The sequence below is a fragment of the Buteo buteo genome, chromosome 27 (genome assembly GCF_964188355.1).
Source record: "Buteo buteo chromosome 27, bButBut1.hap1.1, whole genome shotgun sequence".
Taxonomy (NCBI): Eukaryota; Metazoa; Chordata; class Aves; order Accipitriformes; family Accipitridae; genus Buteo; species Buteo buteo.
In genome coordinates this window covers 3071907-3090829 of record NC_134197.1, presented here as the reverse complement: position 1 = coordinate 3090829, position 18923 = coordinate 3071907, and the positions used below count along the sequence as shown (strand labels likewise).

Here is an 18923-nt window from a genome sequence, read left to right as displayed (position 1 = left end):
GCTTTACTGCAATTAGAAATCATGCAGTAAGGCTGATCAGCTCCACCTTGCTACATTAATAGGTGCTATTAATTCTCTTCTTGTATTTGAGAGATCTCTTTAATTCCCAATGGAAAGGTGGATTACACAGTTCCTTCTAGATTAAGCAGTTTGCATATTCCCTTTCATAATTTGAGAGGTTAGATTGGCTTTTTGAAAGTATCCCATCTTTATTTGAATAGTCTTTTATTTGAAGGCTAACAAATGGGATCTCTGCTTGGTTCCCAAGTGAAATGCTATCAGTTTCTATGTTCTTACCTTGATGATATTCTAATTTTTCAAGTCAGCCTTGGTGTTGTCTAGCTTTGTAGGCATACCAATTGAGTGAGGAAGCAGCTTTTCTTTCTGAACAAATGTGACTGAGAACTGAATTCTGTTCTTAAGAATGCCATCTGCAAATTATAAAGCTGGGGCTTATTTTCCATGGCACGCTGTGCCATCACTTGGTCTAGGGTAGCATTTAAAAAAACCCAAACCCAACCCCCCAAACCAAGCACACACTTCTGAATGAAAATACCCAGTCTGATTTTTATGCTGGGACTGTTTTTTATCATTAATGTAGGCAATGAGTCTGCTTTCTAGCTTTGTACTGTATATACACTTTAACTCACTAACTTAACCAAACCTATAGACATCTACAGAGGGCTTCTAATATAGCCAAAATACAGTAAATTACCAATAGATATGTATGAGAGATGTCATAGCCTGTACTAGAGATAGATGGTGGAGCAGAATCCCGCTTTAGTGATTAACTGAGGTTGGAAATTATTTCTTTGCACTGCAGCTAGAGTCTTGTTGAGAAGACAGCCTGGTGGCATGTCTCCCTGCAGAAGCAGATACCCACGCTGTTGCTTCTGGGCAGCCTAGGGGGGCCGGGATCTCCAAATTCTCAAAGCAGCAACAAAGCAGGGTTTAGCAGGTCAGAATTGATCTATTGAGTCCCATCTTACATAAACATCTGAGTTAACTGTCATGTGCTGTGGGATAAGAGATTCTTTGTGTGGCAGCGATACTGTTACTAAGGCAATAACCTTTATGCTAGATCCTTGGAACTAAAACATTAGTGCAGGATGAGGCCAATAGAGAAGAGCAGTCATAATACTGCAGGATTTTAGGAGTGAAGTTGCTGGATAAAACCTGTCAGATTACTACCAAGAACAGTGTTTTGAATTTCCCTTAATCCTTTTTCAAAAAATATGCTGGCAGCTGTTTAATGTAGATGGTTTTATAACCACTGCAGAAGTTTAAATGTAAAATAGCAACATTTTTATCAATGTTTTTTAATGCAAGTCCCAAAGAAGAATTTCAAATTGACAGATTTTTCCTTTTTTTCGTAAAAGGAGCTCTAAAGTGCCTTTTAGAGTTAATAAAACCAAGTAGAATGAATTGCTGAAAAGCCTAAAAGTGAAAAGAAATAAGCTATATCTGTGAGACCCCTTATTATCTGTGTTCAGATCCTGGAGCTGCTGAATGCTGGTCTCTGTTGGGAGCTGTGAGGTCATGTAGCTCTCTGCCAAAGCAAGCCTGCCGTTCCCGTGCGCGGCTGGGAGGCGAGGACCCGCTATGGGAGGGCGAGTGAGACGCTTGGAGTAGGATGCAATCCCTGCTTCTTGCAGCTTTTTAGTGCAAAAATGCTGTGTGCTGTTGAGCTGAAACTGGTGAGCACTTTCAGTAAGTAGTCCTTCATGTGGAAATGGGAGGAGAATTATCGGAGCTGACCCATTTCACATCATTGTAAAGTCATTCTACCATCAGCTGCTTAGTTGTTACGGAATGTAGTTATGTCAACAGAGATGGAAAAACTCCTATGCAAAAAGTGCAGGAAATGACAGTCTTCCCTAGAAGACCAGAAGGTACCTGCCTGATCATAGTCCAGTGGCCATCTGTTCTCAAGTGACTATGTTGGTGTCCCATTTGTATGCTTATCCAGCTCTGTGTTTAAACCAGTTATGACTCTTTCCTTCTATAATTCCTGCTGGAAAGCTGCTGCTTTCTATTCATATCTCAAATTTATTCATGGTCAATTTATACCATTAGTTCTTGCCCCTTTATCTTAAATAGCTTTTCTCATTCCGTAGTATTTGCAAGCCTGATGTATTTAGCAATCGCAAACTGCTCAATCTTCTTTTTGCAAAGATAAGCACATAAAATATTCTCTGCGCTCAGAAGGGAAGCGTTTCCATGTCCATTCTGTTTTGAAATCATCTGTCTTGGATTTGAATGACTAGAATTGCATTTGTTATGTTAGATGAATTCTGACTAATGCTTTCATGCAGTAGTGCTAATGTTAGTAATAGCTGTATTAGGTTAGTGGCTGGGAGTTATCATGTGTTTTAGTACTAAAGAAAGTTCTTTACATCTCTGTCACTTGCAGTTGATGCCCCAAATTAGCAGAAGGTGGTCATCAAAGAAATTATTTTTCTTTCTCTATATCATCCAATTTCCCTTCTCAGTCATCCGTTTTTTTTTTTAATATTCCTCTTTCTCCTTCTAGTTTGACAACTTTTTTAGCGTTAGCTTTGCATTTTCCCATAACCTCCTGCATTTGTTTATTACGTAATTTTTCTTAAGATGGGTCTTAAAGCCAGTTCTTGAGAAACTGTTAGTAAACTTCCTTGGTGGTAGGCAGTATGACGTAATCTCTTCTTCAACTGGTTCTTTACCTGTTTCAGTTCTTACACAACCTCTGTTTAATAGTAACATTCTATTTAGCATCATAAAATGCTTGGAGTCCACATAGATTAACTTTACTGCTTTTCCTTTTGACTGACAAATCAGAGAAGGATCTCAGTTTTTCTGTCATGGGCCACTGTTTAGTAACCTTGTGTTGAGTTTTAACCGGTTTTCTTTTTAATTCTCTTTATTTTCATATTGAAGAATATTCAAATTCTACAAACATTTTAAGGTTATATTTTCCATGCAGTCAACATCCTGTTATCTGATGCCCTCTTTATTCCTACTTTAAGTCTGTAATAGTCCATATTATATATTGGAGAGCCTGTCTGTGACTGTTGGAGCAAAAAGTACAAGTGAAGCAGGCTAAATTTAGGTAATTTATATCAGAAAGTTTGAAAAAGTAATAGAATTGAGTTATGAGTAACATCTTGTGAAGTAAGGAGCTTGCCTGGTTGGCTTGAAAGCTTCAGGATCAGCACAACATGGAAGAGTCGTTCTGGGTGATAAATTTGTCCCCTTAGAAATGGAGTGGGATGGGATGGCACATTGGATGTATGGTGGAAAGGAAAGGTCATTCCTCATTTACAGAGAGTCACCTTCCTTCTGACCTGCTGGGTGAGAGAGAAGGTCGCACTTTTTATTTTGTGGTGTCATTTTGGCCTAAAACTTAGGAGGAGACAAGACTATGAAAAGACTATGAAATATTTGGAGGATTAAAGTAGTGACTGAAGAAGTCTTTTTTTTTTTTTTTTTTATTTTTTTTTATTACAGTGTGGCAATCTAGTTTTTTCATGCCCAGCTGACCTGCTAAGAAGGAACTTAATTTTTTTGAGCTTGACATGCTGGTTTAAAAATATGGTTCCTCTTTATTAAATGTCAGTATATATTTTGCCAAACTAATTATCATTCCAACCATTAAATACAAACTTCCTTGCCAAAGTAAGATAAAATTTTTGTGTAAAAGATTTGGATGCTAGAGAATTATCTGAGAGAGAGCACAAAAATTTTTTAACTACTATATAGTGATAAACCTACTGGAGTTGTCCCATTGGGATGGGAATTTCTGCATGCTACTGTAGTGAAAACAGCAGTAAAAGATGATTTGTGTATTGAGAAATTGTGTATTTTAGCTGTCAAGATCAACTGTTATTTGAGGAGGAGTGGGGGAGATTACCAGCTAGTTCTCAGCTAAGAGAGGTCTTCATCCAAAGAAAGACCAACCAACAACAAAAAACAAACTACCCCCCCAACGTACATACTAAACTTTTTTTTAACAGAGAATGATACAGTATTTTTGTAAATTTTGGGTATGAATAGCTGGCTTGTTTGTCTCTGAGCCTGCTTTAGCAGTTAAGAATAGTTCTTTATCTGTCCCATTAAGACTGTATTATTTTACAGAAAAGTGGGTGGTATCCGATTTTACCCTGATATTGGCCAACTCCCAGCAAATCCTTACTGACATTGGAAGATGTAAGAAATATCAACGAACGTTTTCTTGAACAATTAATTCTATAGGTTTTTAAGTCAGTGTCCTGCTGTCCAAAGCTTGATATGCTGACAGGGTATCCAGCATTCATTGGTGATGCTTCTTGATATTACAACCCTACTAACACAAACCCCCTTTGTTTTCCAGGAATGTTTTTCCTTTAAAGCAATTGAACTGTCTTGCAAAGTTCTCCCTGCTTAATTGTTCTGGCTTGTTAACCTCAGCCTTGGTACAAGCTTTAACTCTGACAGCTGAGGGAGCTGATGGTGGTTGAGTCGATGGTCCCTGGCACCCAGGTGGCCTGTTGCTGTGCTGGGGACCTTTGAGAGTGTCTGTGTGAAAGTGGGATGGTCTGGGTACTCGAGAAGTAATCAAACCTGTTATATCTTTTTGTTGTTTGGTGTATTAAATTTGCTGGATTTTGTCTCCAACAGCTACGTCCCCTCGAGTTTCCTCGGAGCTCGAGCAGGCCCGGCCTCAGACAAGTGGAGAAGAGGAACTCCAACTGCAGCTCGCGCTGGCAATGAGCCGGGAAGTGGCGGAGCAGGTCAGTTGCTGTGTAGGTTTTCCAAAGTGTCCATGCTTTGATAGTTGAGACTACAATCCTGTTTGTTGGTTTGGTTTTTTTTTTCTTTTTTTCCTCCAATGGCAGCTTGGCTTTGCTCCAGGTGGAATAGGGGGAGAGAAAGGCCATTTTGGAAGATGTTGCTCTTTTATTTATTTATTTATTAAAATCTCTTTTTAAAGTAACTTTAGCCTCCAAGCTGTTGAGACTAGTGGAAGATGACAGTCACTTTGCAAGAAGACTTTGTGTAGGAGGATGTTAATCATCACATTACTGAAGATGTTTTCAGTTAGGAAAACTGAAAACATGACTGGTCCTGAAAACTTTCATTAATGGGGCCAGCATAAGAAATGTCAGTGAATTCTGATTACAGTGAAGTTTTGAATGATCTGTTCATTCAGTAAGATTGTCTGGAACAGAAGGGTGACCTGACACAAAGTACTAGAATATATAAAGAACCTGGTTTAAAATAACTTCGCTCCTAATCTATCACACGGGTTATGGTACTGTGTTAATTCTTAGGAGCTTCATTCTGAATTTGGAGTAAATGCTGTAATTGTGGATAAAGTTTACTGCATGTTAATATACAACAAAGTTGTTGAATCTCAGCTGTGAGTGAAAATTCAAGTCAGCTGTGCTGAGTGTCTCTAATATTTTAGAGGCTTCCTGTGACAAGTTTAGCTTACTGCTGTATCTTAAGCATTAGTATCTCTGTGCTTGGAAAGGGAAGCTATCACCCAGTAAACTTTGTCATTATTGAGCAATAAAGTTAAAAGAAAATAAAAATCAGAGTCTATCAGTTGAAATAGCTTAAAAAATCTCAAGGGAAATACCAACTGGGGAATTAGTCAACTTCTGAAAGACGTGATGCAAGCAAAGATATTTAAAGTAGTTGAATGTACCACAAACATGGTACTTTACAGATGTTAAAAACCTACAAAATATGCTTGGAGTTGGCTAGATTAATTCACTTATTGTTCTTTGTAACAGTTGCATCAGGTGTGGAGGGAAGCTGACAAAAGCCAGGAAGATTAAAATTTAAATCACTGTGTCCTTCGGTGGTGATTTGAATGCTCAAAACTGTTACAATAATTTAGAGATGGGATATTTACTTTAAGTTTTGTGGTGTTTCTAGCATTGTAACTGAATTTTGGAAAGGAAGTTTAATTTATAGCTTTGCCATTAGGTATAAAACAATACAAGGGTAAATTTCAGTCAGCAAAATGGATGTTGTTATGATCACACTGTTACACTGGTGTTACGGGGTCAGGGCGCTCCTGACCTCTGTTTGAGGCAAGAATCACAAGAATTTTTTTTTTTTTCCCCCCACTTGTGTTATGTACAAGTTACAGCAAATAATCCTGGCAATCCCACTGCGCGTGCCTGTGGTGCGCATCACTCCTAGGGTGGTAGGGAGTACTGCCTAGGCCTTCCCTGGCAGTGTCCTGCCAAGGGGGCTAGATACCTGGAGGGAGCAAGCAGCACAGTCTAGGCTAATGGTCTATATCAACAGTGTTGATTTCCTTTGCAGGAGGAGCGCCTCAGACGCGGAGATGATCTGAGATTACAGATGGCTCTGGAGGAGAGTCGCAGAGACACAATTAAAATTCCCAAAAAGAAGGAGGTAGTGCCTTCGACTAAGAAATTCCCGGTTATGCTGCCAAAAGCTGAAATACAGTAACACAAAATAGCTTAATACTGAGCTTTTTTATGCTTTTGGGATTGCTTTGTTGTATAGCTTAAAGCTTCTTCCATGTGGGTTAAATTTCAAACTACTAGTCAATGCAGGTGTGTAAAAGGAAAAAAATTGCTTCTTCACTCTCATGGGTTTGTACTTCAGACTGGTAATGCTCTTGATTAAAGCTCAGATTATTCCTGCCCTCAGCATACCACTTTGTTGGACCTAATGGATGCTTTGCCCTCGTCGGCACCGGCCCCACAGAAGACGGAGCCTTGGGGACCTCCTGCTGTTGCAAACCAAACTGATCCCTGGGGAGGATCCACAGTTGCAGCTACTGCCTCTGACCCATGGCAATCATTTGGTAAGAATAAAGTGCTTGAAAGAATGCTTATTTAAAAGTTTTTGCTTTTTAATGTTGAGCTTTTCAAAGTTTCTCAATGTACAATGTCATGCTTGATAACGACAGGGTATTAGTCCATTTTGATTGTTTCTCTGTACTCTAGAACTAATGTTCCCCTAACTCATTTCCAAGCAGAAACAAATGGAAGTTGCACTCTGTTCCTGCTTTTTAAGCAGCTGGGTTTTTGTGTGTGCATTTTGAATCTTAAGAAAGAGGAGAAGAGTGAAGCTTCTGTTGTCTTTGTACAGCAAAAACAACTTGTCTCAGACTGGGGGGATGCTCATGCTTTGACTGCTAGTTGTGTCCAGTGTCATGGGTTTATACTCTTGCCAGTATTTAATATAGTACTTGGGCAGGGTGCTATGGTTAGGAGGCCATAGATCTGAATTATCATGTCTTTAATTGCTCCTAGTGAAACGGGATGTGTATACTGTCAAAACCAAATGGATTAAATTGTTTAAATGGAGATTTTTATACTAAACAAAAAACCTGAGGTTACCATTTTGAATATTCGCTGTGTTTCATAAGCTTTTCATGCTAAATTCCTGGAATCTGTTTCTGAAGTGAAAGATCCAGTGCTTCACATCTTAAAGAACAATTAAGCCCACTTTTTTGCACGTTTGCTTTTGTGTGTGTGTGTTTTGCTGCCAGTGTAGTGTGCTGTTTTCTAGGTTAGCCAAAGTCTGTCCAAGGAGTTACTCCTTTGCATAAGAAAGTTGATGGTTCCTCACAGTACATATTGAACTTGCTACGTCTGTGGAATTGGAGCTGGATCTACTTTTTGTTGGGTTTGGGTTTTTTTCTTTTTTGAGGGACAGGGGATTTCTGTGCAAGTGGAAGCTTTTTCATGAAGACTGACAGCTTAGTTCTGTCAGTTTTGCTTCAGGCTGGTGATTCTATGACCTCCGCTATAAAGTGCTTCAAAGTCATTTGCATTAGCATTCAGCACACCACCATCCAGATTCCTGATAAAAATTTTGAAGTTTAATAATGAAATGCCTCCCCCCACCTCCATGGTGGCATTAAAGGCACCTATATAGCTGCTGGGCCAACTACAGTTCGTTGTTCTAAGTGTAATCTGTTTCTTTTTTTGGTGATAAGCTGCAAGCATGAAATCAGAAAAAGTCCAAGTTTTGGGCCCTAAGGATGTTCAGTGTATTTTTCTGTGGTTAAAAAACAAACAAAATCCACCCTCCTCAAATCTCGATATATCATCCTTTGACAAGATTTTCCTTGCATCAGTTGCAGCTGTAGCATTTCCTCTCAGTGGCTCCCAACTTTATTAACACCGTAGAACAACCCCTTGTTCCACCTTGCTGGTTACTTGGCTCCCAAGGGTAGTCTTGAAGCTGTAAGATTTATGAATTTGACTGCTAATAAAAGAGTGACTCATTAAACTGTATTTCTCAAAACCTGCATGTGCTTTGGCATTTCAGTAGCAATAATGGAAGCTACGGGAATGTATCTTCCCAAGTGCTCTAATTTTGCGCACTCTCTTTATGAAAGAAAAGACATTTTTGAAAGCTTTCGTTTAGGGGAAGTGCTGTCATTAGCATTTCTTGTGTGGCATTGCTCGTAACTCAGCACTAAGGGTACATAAAGGAAATGTAAGTACTGGTGTGGGAATAATTGGACTTACTTGGAAAATTTTAGCATTTCCTGGTCCGGAGCTGTAGCAAGACCATGCCACTTGTTGATGAAACAAAGACCAACATTGCAAATTGGAATTTGTGCCACTGTGTGTAGCACTGAATTGGTTTTCAAGGATATTGTGATGCCAAGGGGTTTTGTATGTAGTTTTAAAAAATAAAACAACATTCAGTTGTAACCTGGAACCTACATGGTGGCTAAAGATAATAGACACGTACTACATGGATAATTCTGTCCTACTCTTGGATTATACAGTTTTTCTTATTTAGCAATTAAACCATGACTGGTTGTGTTTGCATGTACTATCTGACTTGAAGGTAATTGATCACCGTGGAGTTGTACAGGATGTGCATTTAAAGTACTAGGTTCCCATTCCTGCACTGTGATGGCTGGAGAGGGGCAGCAGGGACGGACGACATAGGAACAAAGCAAGAGTGATATCTTCCAACACAGACCTGGCCCACTACAAATCTGAAATGTGATTTGCTTTGCTGGTCCTTGATAAGCCAAAATACCTTCATTTAATGGTAGAAGGAAGAAGAGGGCACCTATGCTGAAAAGCAATAAATTATCGGGTTGGGGAGGAAGAAGAAAAAACTGGCAGGAAATTGCATATAGTGAGGCAAGTTTCTAGGAAGCCCTAACCTTGTACACAACCTTAAGCAGTTTAGTAATCTGAATTCATAGCAATGAAGAGTTGTCAGCATCTCCCAACAAAAATGAGAATCCTGAACATTCAGGCATTGGTTTTTAAAAAAAATATATAGGAAGGGATATCAGTGGACAGCTGAGATCTGTGTCAGGAGGAGTGCTTACAAATGGGAATAAAAAAAAGCACAGCTAGCTCAGGGAAGCTGATTATGTTTTTATAAAGTAACAGTATGGTAAAAAGAGTTTGAAAACTATTCCCTTCGAATCTTACAGATTTCTTTGTTGTATATTTCATACCTTTTACACACAGGCTTTTTAGAAACCTTCTTTCTGCTGAGTTCATAAATATACCCTGTGATTTAGGTCACTTTCAGTCAGATACTGTCTGTTGTGTTGGCAATGCCTGTAACGAAAGCAAGTTTATTTTCTTGTTGGAACTGCAGAATTTTTTTTATTCAGTTTCAAATGGGAGATTTGTTTTATTCATCTGTCTTGCACGGAGTTTACTTGTGCTCGTTCAGTACGTATGACACAGATGCTGAGACTTGCTAATGTTGAATTGCTTCACCTACTTATGTTTAGTATTAATAGGCAGTAATGGCTCATAAGAGAGGTTAATCTCCAAGGAAAGTTTTCCAAAGTGAAACTGTACTGACTTGTGTTCCTGCTGGCTCTTTTTACAGGTGCCAAACCAGCTGCTTCCGTTGACCCTTGGGCAGCACCTGCAGGATCCACAGCTCAGTCTCTGTCCAAAAATGTTGACCCTTGGGCTCCTGCTCAGCCATCTTCTACTGCAGCAAAACCCTCTGTGGATCCTTGGGGACCAGCACCTGCAAACAAACCTCTCTCTACTTCTGGTGAGAAATGGTCTCATCCCATATCCACATTATTTGAGTAATGAAGGTGAAATTTGAATTATTCTCTTGCATTGCTTGGTTAAAAGAAGCTATGTGCTGAACAATTTGCAGAACTGGTCTGTAAAATAAATGGGACTTGTAATAGCTAGCAGCAAGAAGAACTTCAAATGTGATTATTCTGACTTGCAGCTCTGAATTCGTGTTGCTTCTTCATGCTCTGTCCCTTCTATATTCTTTTATTGGTATGTGTGGATGAATGCTGAGCGCTTACGACTGCTGCTGCCATTGGGTTTTTAAATGGGTTTTATCTTTAATTAGACAAGGACTTAATTTCTGGAAATGAATGATACTGTAATTTTACCTTTCATCATGATAAATAGCTGTGCAGATGGATGTCTCTGCAGACGTAGGTTGACAGGTTGAGCATCTCCCCACTCTGAGGAGACTTTTAGAGGTGCAAATGAAGGTTTGTTTCTTCAGACTGAGGGTGTGAAAGCTATCCCTAAACCCTTGTGTAGCAAGATGCAGAAGGTGCTGATGTAATTGTCTATTCATGCTCTGTAACTAATGCAACCTTGATGAATCTTAATACCTGGTATTTTCATGTTGGCACCGTGGCTAAATGCATCCTAAATGCATTTTCTGCTAGTCATTCATCTCAGTACATAATAAACAAAGGAATCCGAGTACTGCAAAACGTTGTCTAATCAGCTTTTCACTGGGCAAAGGGCAATAACTGGATCATTATGCGAATGATTCTTTAACTATGGTGGGTCTTTGTTCTTCATAAGAAGTATTGTTGTTATACACAACCTTCACTCATTCTTTTGGGTTTTGTCTTTTTGCACTCTTTATGGAGCTAAGTCTGTACCTTCATTTGCTTGAAATGTGTTGAAGGTTAAAACTAAATTAGGAAAACATTTCAGCTAATAAAAAAAAAAGCAAACTAAAGCTTTTCAGGAGTGTGATTGCTGTTCATTTAGGTGTGGGGTTTTCTCCTCCATTTTGAGGTAAGGGTGTGTCCACATCTTGAAAATGTTATGTTTTCATTGGTTGCAAACTACGGGCCAGCTCTGGTGCTTTAGCTAACAGGGCCTTACCATCTCTACACGGCGTAGATAACCTCTTCTGTTGCATTCCTCCTCCTTTCCACTTCGGAAGCATAAGTCAAATCATCACTTAAGTTGTAGCAGTGCTACATTTGTCTTTGGAACTGTATTCAGAAGTGTGTTTTACTTGAGGGCTGATTAACACACTTTAGGCTGTAAATTTGTTGCTGTTCTCTTCTTCTGCAGCAATATATGCCTGCCTATATGTCTCTGTAGTGCAGACACTCAGTAAAAATCCAGCATGCTAAGGTGTGCCTTACATTGTGATTTAAAAGCACATAGCTCTGCATTAGTTGGCTAATAACGAAAGAAAGGACAGTTCTCTGATGTTATCCTTCTCCCTGGTCCTGGGTAAGAGTAGGAGCACTCAAGCTGATCTGAACTGCTGCCCTAGAACCTGACAGAGTGGCTTCTTGGTATCATGACTGGGTTAGAAATTGCTTTCAGTAGGATCAGGTGCGTGATGCAACTGAAGATCTGTTAATGACAGGGCTGTTTTGTTGTTTTGAACAGGAAGTACATCTTTTGACCTCTTCAGTAATTTGAATGGTACAGTTAAAGATGATTTTTCTGAATTTGACACACTTCGAACTTCCAAAAAGCCAGGTATGAATCAAATTCTTAGCACGTGGAAAGATTGGGTGATAGTCTCAGCAACAAATGTCTCTATTCTTAAAATTTATTAAAAAAAAATAAATTACTTTTACAAAGGAAAAGATTAAAGCTGGTGATAATGCAGCAGTAAAAGCTTGTTAACGTTTTGGCCTGTGCATGAACTTATGGGGAATGGGCCTTTTGCACTGTAAACCATAGAATTTCACTCTGTAACCTTTTGCTGCATTGACCTGGAAATTTGTTTGACATCTAAATTCACAGTATCCAGCATGTTTGGAGTATGGCTCATGCTCAGAGAGTCAAACAGAACAATGTTGACTGAATTTCTCAAATGTATAAATTCTAGTGTGTAACAATAGTAGGAAGATGAGAAAATACACTTCTATGAATGCTTTATTTTTTATTTGGTCATTAGTCACTAAAATAAAAACTGTCAGACCTTAATGTGTAAGTGCTTTGATACTATGTACTTTCAGGATGGTTCTGCCTGAAAGAATGGTGACTAATTTAAAGCTGGGCTAGGCTCCTTTAACAAAAAAGAGAAACCCTGGGTGGAATCTAACTAGGAAGGGTGCAGTAGTGGTGTAGTGCAAGGGCAGAAGCCAAGGCTTTCGAATATCTTTTCCTTGGAGACTCTTAGTCCCATCTGTTGCAGCATAGCTGTGAGAATATTCATCAAGGCAAATAAGGTAGCGCCTTCAGTAGAGCACTGCAACTCTTTAACTGTAGCTTCGTCATACTCCTCTAAAGAACATTTATCTGCTTGCATGCTATAAGGGTGTAACACGTACTGAAACATTTAAATCTGACTAATGCAAACATTAGCTTTTAAAACATTTCTGCTGTCAGAGACTTCAGGGTTTCTTTGCTTGACTATGTAGATTAATGAGATAAGTTTTGTTTTTCTCTTTGTGTTGTTTCAGCTGAATCCGGTTCCACTTTGCCATCTCAGCATAGCGGTACCACAAGTCCTGATCTCTTTGATTCCCAGCACTCAAGCATGACATCAGGCAAACAAAGTGCAGCTCGGAAAACCCCTGAGTCTTTTTTGGGCCCCAATGCTGCTTTGGTGAACCTGGATTCACTGGTGTCTAAGCCACCACAGCCTGTTACTTCACTGAATCCATTCTTGGCACCAGGTCTGTTTCTGCATATTCCTTCATTTTACTATTTTAGCTTTCCCTTCCTATAGGAAAAAACTGTATAACTCACTCCTATTTGATTTAACGTCAGCTGGTTTGGGCTCGTTTTTCTTGATTACTTCAGCCAACAGATCATGACTGAGAGCAGGAGGGTGAGGCATCATGGTTTCAAGGTATACTGCCGGACCCTGAAAGCGCAGAGTTTCTACTCTAGCGTCTGCAGCTGATCTGCTGGCTGAGCTTTGTTCAAGCAGTTTCTCTTCCACTTTTCCCCTTGCGCTCTCAAAATGATCTGTGTTAGAAGAAGGCTTTGGATTATTAAAAATGGCTGAGCTGAAGCTGATTGATTGTCAGAACAGGTAAGATGTGAATGTGTGCCACCAGATAATCCCTTGGGAAGGTAATAGGTAGTAGGTTCTTGTGGAAGCAGGTAGGAATTGCCCTTTTGCTTGTGCTGCAGCAGGCACAGTAGCATCTCTGACTGCAACCTGAGGTTTCAGATAGCAAACTCTGCGGTATAATTTAGTGGGTTGCTGGTTAGGCTGTCTTTAGGCTAGCATGATAAACCAGTTTTGATCAAAACACACTCTTAGTGTATTTTGAAAAAAATAGGCTGTTGCAGTTCTCCTGTAAATTGGCTGCTGTTAGAAGTGAGCCTTTACTTGTAGCAGACTTAGATGGTGACACTAAACACGTGCAAGATGCATGTATTTTTTAAAAGCTATTCGTATGCACTGAAATTTCTGTGTGATGCTAGTATGGTAAAATACTTTAAAAATGTTATTTCAGTGTTTATTTTCTTCACTCTTCCAATGGAAAAAACATGACAGTTTATTAAGCTCCTTGGATAGGAAAAAACCAGTAATTCTGAACAGCCTTGGCAGTGTTTAGCAAGAGGAAGTCTGCGTATCTGCTGTTACCGGTTGCTACAAAAAGTTTATAAGGGGTCACTGGGCCATCCAAATAACGCTATACATATACGGTAAAAGGAATTTGTAGTGTTGGCAGCAGTCCAAAGAACCTCAAACACTGGGAAAGTTATTCTCTGCTTTTTCTAGCACCGCTGTAACTCGGAAACAACTTGTTTACTTTATGAATTCTTGTCAAAACTCAGTGCCAGAAACATGTACAGCTTCTAAATGGAGTCGACTGGATGAGATCTTGAAGCAAATGCGCAAATCTGCAGTAGCCAGATTGCAGTAAAGGAGTACAGAGAGCTTGCAGGCCTCTTCCGTAATGCAAATTTCAAGTAGCGTTTAAAAAAAAAAAAAAAAAAAAAATTAGTGATCTAGATGTCATGGTTAGGCATGTTCCAGGTAACCAAATTTAGAACTTGACTCTCCAGTGACCGCTATCAGAAGTAGAAACTGTTGATCAGCAAAGGGCTGTTTTGTGGCATTGATAGGTTCAAGGAAACAAGACTCTACTTGTGCACCAGTACAGCCCCAGTTTGCTGAATGTTATCCAGGCAGGTTTCTCCGCGGGGTATTTTGGGGTTGGGAGGATGTGGGGATGTACCGAAGGTGTGTTCTTTGCCAGAAAAGACGATCTCCAAAACTTTACGGAGTGTTTATGGAGGTGTGATGTCTTTCCCTCTTCCCCCTTCTCTCAAAACTAGGCGCTGCTACAGCACCAACTCCAATCAACCCCTTCCAAGTGAATCAGCCTCAGCCACTCACTCTAAATCAGATGAGAGCGAGTCCTGTGATGGGAACCAGCCCTTCTTTCAGTGCTGTGCCACCAATAAGCATGGAGCCAATACCTCTGTCTTCCATGGCCCCAGTGCCTGTGGGAATGGCACCGATACCAGCTATGGGCACTGTGGCATCTATAACAAGGATGGGCCAGGGGCTGAATGTGAGCATTGCAGGATCAATGACCCAACCTCTTCACAGTACAGGAATCCCGCCGTCAGCATCCCAGTCTACAAATACAACTAACCCTTTTCTCCTATAAAGACCCAATTAAAGGAACTTTCTTTTCATAGTGTTTCCAGGCTGAAGTCTTTACAGCAAAATGAACGTGGCCTGTGTGGACTGAACGGTGTGTAAGAGACTTGGAAGTAGATTTGCAGTTTACAGTTATGATCTTTGAAGAGTTGTCTCTACTTACCAGTTAATCTAAATCTAGTCTTTGCTACAGATGGTACCTTACTTTGGCTTGTTGAGCATTATGTGAAATGTTCAGACTTTTCACCAAAGTTAGATTCTGCCCATTTTGTTACTTTGTTAATCATTTCAATACACTTTCTAGGGAGAGCCTGCCATTTTAAACTCCGTTGGCTATTTTGTAGATGTCAGATGTGCTGGATCCCCAAATTACTATTTACCTGCATCTGTCACTTCCTATGCCCATATGATAGACCTGAGATTCAGAGTGCTAGTGAATGTTTTGCACATAACTATACACAGTTCTAGACTGTTGGTTCACCCATAGTCCTTACTCTTAGAAGAGAACGATTCGGAGGGCCCAGGTGGCTGGTTTTTATGCATTAAACATTGCAACGCAAAATCGCACTGCTTTCGTATCAGAGGTTTGACTGAGAAAGCAAGCTTGTCTCAAAAGGAAAAAAAAAACCACACAGACAAAAAACCCAAGAACATTCTCAAGTTGTCAAGTATAACGTGTGCTGTTGTATGCAGTGTTGAATTTGTACACTACTCTCTAAGGACTCCTGAGGAACTCTCTGTGAGTGGCATGCTGCACTCGTGCTGAGTGAGTGTCCTGCTCTGTGCTTGTCCAGTACCAGCTTCGTTTGGAAGTTATCATACGTATTTTGTTTTTATTTGACTTACAATGTGAGTTGAAAGAAAAAAGAAACACAGTGGGACAACTTTGAATTAAATTTCACCGGGGCAAGCTTTAAAACTAATTCAGGCTTAACCTTGCTATATGCAGTTACTCTTGTATACTTTTGCACATATTTTGTTTAGTACAGTTTCATATTTGAGTTTGCAGAGTTACCTAATAGTCCTTTTTTTGCTAATTTTTATAATGTGGTTCTTATTTAACTGTCTGGTTTTGATAGATTTATCAAGTCTGGCTGAAAAATTAAGATATTGGCAAATGTCATTTTTATGGTTTTAATGCCCTCTTATTTATGGTTTTAGCTCTTTGTTTCTGTAAAGAGAGTTTAAAAGGGAAGATTAACACTAAAATATTTACTTTTAAATGAAGTATTCATAATGCAAATCAAAACAAGATCTCGTGACTAATTATTTTTAGATGAATTGAATTTGAGCATAACATGATTTAAGACTACATTAAAAAGAAAAAACACTAAAGTCGCCTTTCCCTTGATTTGTTCCCGCTTTCCGATTACCAAAATGGACAGATGTTTAGCCTTTATGAAGACCAGAAGAGAGGCTGTTTTTTCTTGTAATACTTCTTGAGATGTTAAAAATTCTAATGTACAAGCACGACTCATTAATTTTATTGACTAATTTTTCATAATGAAAGGTGCACACCATATTAATAACCAGTTCCATTTACAACTATTAATTGTAAGCTGAACTGTACATTTTAACTTGCATGTCTGGACTCATCAGCACTAAACCACGCTCAGGTTTCAGCCAGCGTTTCTGGTGGAAACCTGGCCTTCTCAAAGATGGCAACGTTTCTGAGCTCTGCTTTCACAAGCAACGCCAACGTCCGCAGAGCATGTGGAAAGGGATGTCCCAGTGCTTGCTACTGCCTTGAGGGCATCTCTGTGAATGAACTGATGCATCTTGGTGGCCTTTCCCTAATTAGAAGGAGGGGAAAAAAAACCAAAAAAACAAAGAAGCTGAAAGAAATTGCCAGAGTTGTGTGTTCTGGTGTAATGATGCTGTGTGGGACTGTGCCAGTCTCGGGTCGTGTGCCGCAGGAAGGAGGGACTGGCTAACGTAGAAGGGACTGGGTTATATCTTTTGGTGGGTAGGGGAGGCTGAAAGACTATCAAATCTAGGGTACAATCACAGATTTTAGCTGTGTAGGTCAGTGTAGCTCTATTAGTATATGGAATGCTAAATGTGTGGATGTTTCTATGCAGATTGTTCTATCCTCTTGAATACTATCGGATTTGCAAGTAGGATTCAGAATATTCATCTGCTCTTGTTTTTATATAGGAGGAAAGTTACTGTCCACACCCAGTATGTCTTTAAAAAAAACAAAACAAAAAACCATTCATGTTGCCTTTCAGAATAAGGAAAAATACTTTACTTTTTTGTTGTTGTTGAAGTTATTGAAACGTGTAGACCAGGAAGGGTGTGATTCTTGCAGATGGGGGGGGGGGGAAGTGCTTTCCAATTGATCTGTGGCAAGATTTATCTGTCATTATTTTTCCAATTTAATTTTATCAACAGTGGAATTGAGGTCACTTGATGTTTTTCCCGTAGTCTGTCACCTGAGTGCATTTGCAACAGTTAGATGGGGCATTGTCTATTCAGCCAAAAAGTTCTAACCGCATCCTCTCGTTAAACACTAGGTAACTGTTTTTGGAGGCAAGATGGGGTTGATAGTAAGTATTTAAAATGATGAAGTCATCTGCAGTTCAGAGTCACAATCTGTCACCATGAATTGATAAAAATGTGCTGTTTGTCTGGTAGGGAGCCCTAGCTTAATGAAGCTGCTGAATGGCAAATTGTTGCTTTTACCAAGCCACTTCTGTAAGAGCTGTATTACTTTGACATGATATATATATATATATATATAAAAACACATACATACATATATCGCACAATAAGCCATGACAAGGCACTCTGAAGAGCGATCAGCCCAGACTGTGGTGCTGTAAAGCATTAGGCTAAGGACAAACCGTGCCGAGATTCCCAGCCTGACGTGGGGGTTGTGGCAGGAGCCGAGTTCAAGACGGTAAGCAGCTGATTTGGTGAATCTGCTTGGTTCCTGGGCTGGAGACGTGCCCGTGTCTCAAGTATCACGCAGGCGTGGGGTGCTGTAGCAGTGACGCTGAACGGTGGTTGCTGTCCTAGCCAGGTGAAGCTTCAGTTGTGTCCAGAATGGTAAATCTCTTTTGGCGATAATTTAACTGCTCTCCAGAATAATTCTTCCTCCCTCCTCGCCCTCCCACTTCTTTTTGCATGGAGGACGTGTGCATATCCGATCACATCTGCTCTGGCGTATTTCTCCAAATGCATTTCCCTCTTCCCCTTCTTTTCTCACTTGCAAATATTAAAAGTGCTTTTGATTTTTAAAATGTTAGTATCCCAAAATAGCCTTACTGGTCAAATTGACCAAAGATAAAGTGTTAAATATTTTGTAAAAAAAAAAAAAAATCTTGGCATAATTTTAAACCCAAAATAAGCTCAGTTATTTATTCAGTTTTATACTATATAGAAACTAAACTACATGGAGGGGACAGGGAAGGAAAACCATGGTGGGTTGTGGTGTTTACAGTCTTTTTGAAGTCCCGTAGCTAAGACAACTATTGTTATCCATCTTCCCTTTTGCTGTTACGGTTTCTAATGTGTACTGTATGTATTAATATTGCACAAATTGTGGAGAAATATATGGTTTATTTTTCACAGCAGAATCTCACAAGACTCGCTTCCTTTACAAGTGTTACAATTTAAATATTTACCAAACTGTTTTCATAATACTGGGAGCCGGCTGCTTTTTATGAATTTGTGCTGACTATTGACATTATTTACTGTATAAATAATTTATCATTTGTACTATTGTATCATAATGTCTGTATCTTTGTGTCATTTTTCCCAAGCGATGTCACAAATGTGATATTTAATAATGCCATCAGAACAGTGGAAAGACAAGGGGTTTGTAGGTGACTGGTCAGAATTAAAATTGTATTGCTTATATTCCAGCCGTGTTGCTTTTTCAAGACTCTGCGTAGTGTTTATAATCCCATTCAAAAAACTGTCGCTGCCATGCTTGATTTAGTTTTCAAGAAAGTTGATGGATTGGTTGAGATGATCTAAGGTTTGTGCTAAAAGTCCTAGGTGCTAGGAGGAATCTAACCGTTATTGAGAGTAATGCTTCTTGTACATTGTCAATGTGATTTCTTCGATGCATTCATCACTTTCTTGGGGCAGGCCTG

General features: G+C 39.5%; 1 protein-coding gene across 7 annotated transcripts in view; it reads left to right on the top strand.

Moving 5' to 3' along the window:
- Nucleotides 1–18684, top strand: part of EPN2 (epsin 2) — a 47008-nt gene extending 28324 nt beyond the window's left edge. For 4 of the 7 annotated variants that reach the window (XM_075058814.1, XM_075058815.1, XM_075058817.1 and 1 more), the window contains 7 exons: nucleotides 4636–4748; nucleotides 6298–6390; nucleotides 6652–6808; nucleotides 9832–10005; nucleotides 11628–11720; nucleotides 12653–12868; nucleotides 14490–18684. In XM_075058814.1, the coding sequence (XP_074914915.1) occupies nucleotides 4636–4748; nucleotides 6298–6390; nucleotides 6652–6808; nucleotides 9832–10005; nucleotides 11628–11720; nucleotides 12653–12868; nucleotides 14490–14827 (1184 nt within the window). In that variant the 3' untranslated portion in view covers nucleotides 14828–18684. Of the gene's footprint in view, nucleotides 1–4635; nucleotides 4749–6297; nucleotides 6391–6651; nucleotides 6809–9831; nucleotides 10006–11627; nucleotides 11721–12652; nucleotides 12869–12995; nucleotides 13231–14489 lie in introns of all 7 variants that reach the window. The other 3 variants (XM_075058820.1, XM_075058819.1, XM_075058818.1) reach the window with 3 other exon arrangements.
- The last annotated feature ends 239 nt before the right edge of the window (nucleotides 18685–18923 follow it).